Genomic DNA, 2,792 nt, shown 5'->3' with positions numbered 1-2,792 from the left:
TCACATACTTAAATGTCTGAGTTAAAACATGCAGCTTTATTAATAAGCTGTATTAACACATCACATTTCTCCCCCTGGGCTGAGGCCGGACCAAGGACCCAGGAGTTGAGGCTGGGGTACAGGTGAGGGTCACGGTCCTGGCACTGGGCTTGGGGACATGGATGGATCAGTTGAGGTCCAGGCCTAGGCTGGGGTGTCAGGCAGGCCACTCTCCACACACATGCGCGCGCACACACACACCTCTCCCTACACTCCTGGTCCACGTATAGCTCTGGGTTCAGAGGTGCTGTTTCTTCACTTCCCCTGGAAGCAGCTCCCACCTCCAGCTCATGGGTGCTTCGTCCAGCTCCTGGTGCCACTTCCGGCTCACGCATGCTGTTTCCGGTGCCGCAGCACCTCGGTGGGTGTGAATAGGAAATCCTTCCCGCAGGCCTCGCAGTGGTAGGGTCTCTGCAGGGCTGATGTCTTCTGGAGGGGTTCGGGGGCCGCTTCCTCAGCTCCTAGGGGAGAGGAAGGAAGAGGCAGTGAAGAGGTGCTGTCCTGTCCGGCTCAGGTCTCTCTGGGCCTTGGGGATACTCAGGTTTCACCTCCACCTGGAAGCCTTCCTTGATTAACATACACAGGCCAGACGACACTCTGCTCAGGGAGACAGGAGAGAAAGACACATAGAGGCCGAAAGAGACAAACACAGCTCCTCCCCGAAGCCAGCCTTTGGGGGACACTGGGTTACCATATCGCTGGTGCTAACCAAGGTGGATGTGGCCAAGACAGGAACTGCAGGACAGGAAAAACAGATACAGAGACATGGAGAAACTAACATAACAGAGTCAGAGAGACTGGAGAGACAGAGACACAGAGCAAACAGAGCTCCGGGCCCTTGCTGCCCCGGTGTGGGGTCTCTGTGACGAGGTCGTGTGGCTCTGGCCAGTCCCCAGTGTCCAGAGAATGACTGCCACAGGTTCACAGTAAGCGGAAGTCTCTGCCCCTGGATGCTCACCTGGGGGGCTGCCCTGAGGGGCCTTGGGGCAGGTGTTCTCGTGGGCTATTTGCTCCAGAGGCGTGAAGGGCATGTGCAGGCCGCAGTGGGGGCAGGTCCAGAAGGTGCGAAGACAGTCGCTGTACAGGTCCGTGTCACTCTGTGGCAGGTAGGGGGTCAGGCTGGGTCCCAGCAACCTACTCCCCACTGCCTGCCTAGGACCCTCCACCACCCCAGAGACCGCACCCTCAAGACCCCACCTTCGGGCATGAGGAGTGGCCGAGGGGGCCTCGTACTCACCGCGAGGCAGTTGTAGGTGAGGAAGTCTGTGACCACGTAGCCCCCCTTGGTTGGATGAGGGGACAGGGTAGAGCTGCCAAAGAGGGCAGGGAGATGGGGGGCGGCTGTGATGGTCTGGGGCCCCACGTAGAGGTTCTGAACTTCCAGTCCTGTGAGTCTCCGGAGGCTGTAGGAAACCTGCAAGGGCAGAGGCTATGGTGGGTCCTGGGTTCTCACCATCACAACACCTGGATCCCGCTGTGCTTGAAGTCCTCCCCGGACTGTTCAGTTAAGGAATCAATCACGGTTTCTGATACAACTAGAGCATCTAATTATCTCTTTGATCCCAGCAGACTTCCCAGGACCCCTCCTCCTGTGCTCTCATGGGTGGGACCATGTCCCAACCTTGTGTTTGACTTTGAAGTCTGGCCACCTCACACCTTCAACCCCCAGCCCTAAGCCAGTTTTGCTCCTCTTTCCTCTTCTCCCTGTGTCATCAACCTTTGTACTCCAATTCCTCCAGGAAGTCATCCTGGATTGCACCCTTCTCGCTGATCCCAATCACACGTGGAAGAATTGGGAATAATGCTCCCCTTCAGGGATTCAGGTTTCCAATCTGTTGTCCAGGAACCTCGAGGCCTCCCTCTCCCAGAGCTGAGCCCTCAATTGTCAGAACCTGCATCTGCAAGCAGTCAGTACTAAATCAACACCCGCTGACCGAGTAGTGCACAGGACGCCATGCGGTGCGGGCCCAGAAGTCAGGCTCTGGGACAGGACACTGCTAGCTCCGCCCTCGTCCGCAGCGGGGTCCTGAACTGGTCACTCAGCCCCTGTAGCTGGACAGCCTGCAGTGTGCTGCCCCTGCCGGGGAGCTGGCCTTCCCAGTCTCGATCCCCGCGGTGTGGGGTGCATGTGGCTGCAGGGTGGATACCTTGGTTGCTGTGAACTGCAGCAGGTCCCTGCTCAGGGCGGCCACCTCCCGGCGGTCCACTGTGGGGACCTCGTCCTCCTCCTCCAGGCATTTCCGGGAGCAGTGGGTCAGCTGCCGGTCCAGGGCGCTCTCCCAGAGGGCCCGGAGCCGCAGGGCTGCCGCCAGGAGCTGGACGGCACTCTCCGTGGCCGTCAGCTGGAGCTCCAGCCAGCCGTCAGCCACCAGGCGGGAGCAGTCACCATTGGTGTCCAGGGAGCGGCTGAACAGCAGCAGGGACTGGAGGAGAGGAGAGCAGGGTGGGCGTGAGGGGCGGGGCGCCATCCAACAGAGCCCCAGGGGCTGGGCTCCTGACCACCTGCCCATGTACATACCTTCCTCCCCACCTACCTATCCACCCTCCTCTGCCAGGTCGGCTCTCAGCAACCCCTCACCAGCTTTCCAGTCTCTACAGGACACACCTGCTCGTCTTTCTCTTGAGGAGCAGCTGGTGGATTTGAACTGCCAATCTTTCAGTCAGCAGCCTAATACCTTAAGCAGTACACCACCAAGGCATTCTCCCTCTCTCTCTTTTCCTTCCTTTCTTCCTCCCTCCCTCCCTCCCTCCCT

General features: G+C 59.3%; 1 protein-coding gene across 1 annotated transcript in view; it reads right to left on the bottom strand.

The window, feature by feature from the left end:
• Positions 1 to 345: 345 nt before the first annotated feature.
• The window catches only part of DHX34 (DEAH (Asp-Glu-Ala-His) box polypeptide 34), a 24,543-nt gene continuing 22,096 nt past the window's right edge, over positions 346 to 2,792 (bottom strand). The window contains exons 13-16 of the mRNA XM_006898633.1: positions 2,187 to 2,462; positions 1,277 to 1,453; positions 998 to 1,136; positions 346 to 500 (exon numbers count right to left, since the gene is read on the bottom strand). Of these exons, the coding sequence (XP_006898695.1) occupies positions 367 to 500; positions 998 to 1,136; positions 1,277 to 1,453; positions 2,187 to 2,462 (726 nt within the window). The 3' untranslated portion in view covers positions 346 to 366. The remainder of the gene's footprint in view (positions 501 to 997; positions 1,137 to 1,276; positions 1,454 to 2,186; positions 2,463 to 2,792) is intronic.

Source organism: Elephantulus edwardii, unplaced genomic scaffold (genome assembly GCF_000299155.1).
Source record: "Elephantulus edwardii isolate Elephantulus edwardi_28Jun2011 unplaced genomic scaffold, EleEdw1.0 scaffold00236, whole genome shotgun sequence".
NCBI lineage: Eukaryota > Metazoa > Chordata > Mammalia > Macroscelidea > Macroscelididae > Elephantulus > Elephantulus edwardii.
This window is presented reverse-complemented; position numbering and strand designations above follow the sequence as displayed.